Here is a 925-nt window from a genome sequence, read left to right as displayed (position 1 = left end):
CGGGCCCCCCGCGTGCACCTGTGCGTGGCGCGCCAGGTCGGCCAGGCGCTTGAACTCCCGCTGGCAGCGCACGCACTGGAAAGGGCGCGCTCCTGAGTGGGTCACCCCGTGCTGCCGCAGGTGCGCCCGGCGCCTGAAACCTTTGCCGCACTCAGGGCACCAGAAGCGGGGCTCCCCGGCTGGGGGCCGGGCTGGGGCGGCGTCGCCTCCGTTCTGCCCGCCTTCTCCCCCTTCCGTGGCACCCCGCACTCCGCCCCCTCGCCCCCCTCCGGCCCCTTGGCTGAGTTCCGTGCACCTGAGGCCTTGTCGTCCTTCTTGCCCGCCGCGGGCAGCGGGGCCAGCAGGCTGAGCGGGCCGTGGACGCGGCGGTGCTGGCGGAGGTAGGAGGCGAGGCGGAAGGCCAGGCCGCAGTCTGGGCACACGAAAGGGCGGTCGGTGGAGTGGACCAGCCGGTGGCGCGACAGGGACCAGGGCCTGGCGAAGGCCTTGAGGCAGATGGAGCACTGGTGTCGCTTGGGGCGTGGCGGAGGCCCCCCTTCACCCTCCTGTTCGCCCTCGGGGCGCAGACACGGGTGCGCCTTGAGCTCGCCCTTGGTGGCGAAGGCTTCGCGGCAGCGCAGGCACAGCAGCGTCCAGTCCGCCTGGAGCAGGACCTGTTTCTCCTCCTGCCGCCCGGCCGCCAGCGCCAGCTCGGCCCTCAGCTCTGCTGCCCCGGCCTCGGCCTCCTCCGACTCCGACTCCCGGGGCTCCCCGGCGCTGGTGGGCGCTGCCAGCGTGGCCGGCTCCCCTGCAGGCCACGTCTCAGGCCATGCCGCAGCTGCCTCCTCCTCCGTGGCCCCCGCTGCAGCCGTGGTGGGCTGCTCCGAGCCCTGGTCCTGCGGGCCCCAGCTGGGCTCGGCCGTCTCCTTGGCCACCCTCTCGATGG

The 925-nt window shown here is 74.5% G+C and overlaps 1 protein-coding gene across 1 annotated transcript; it reads right to left on the bottom strand.

The window, feature by feature from the left end:
* Window positions 1-3: 3 nt before the first annotated feature.
* LOC108512163 (zinc finger protein 579-like) lies at window positions 4-920 on the bottom strand (the record flags this gene model as incomplete). Its single annotated transcript, XM_017847304.1, is given in 2 exon segments — window positions 4-245; window positions 248-920. Coding segments are annotated over 2 exon segments (915 nt in total), but the record flags the coding sequence as incomplete, so codon positions are not given.
* Window positions 921-925: the final 5 nt, after the last annotated feature.

The sequence above is a fragment of the Rhinopithecus bieti genome, unplaced genomic scaffold (genome assembly GCF_001698545.2).
Source record: "Rhinopithecus bieti isolate Rb0 unplaced genomic scaffold, ASM169854v2 scaffold_30183, whole genome shotgun sequence".
In the NCBI taxonomy this organism is placed as follows: domain Eukaryota; kingdom Metazoa; phylum Chordata; class Mammalia; order Primates; family Cercopithecidae; genus Rhinopithecus; species Rhinopithecus bieti.
Note: the sequence above shows the minus strand (reverse complement) of the source record. Positions and strands in the feature narration are given on the sequence as shown.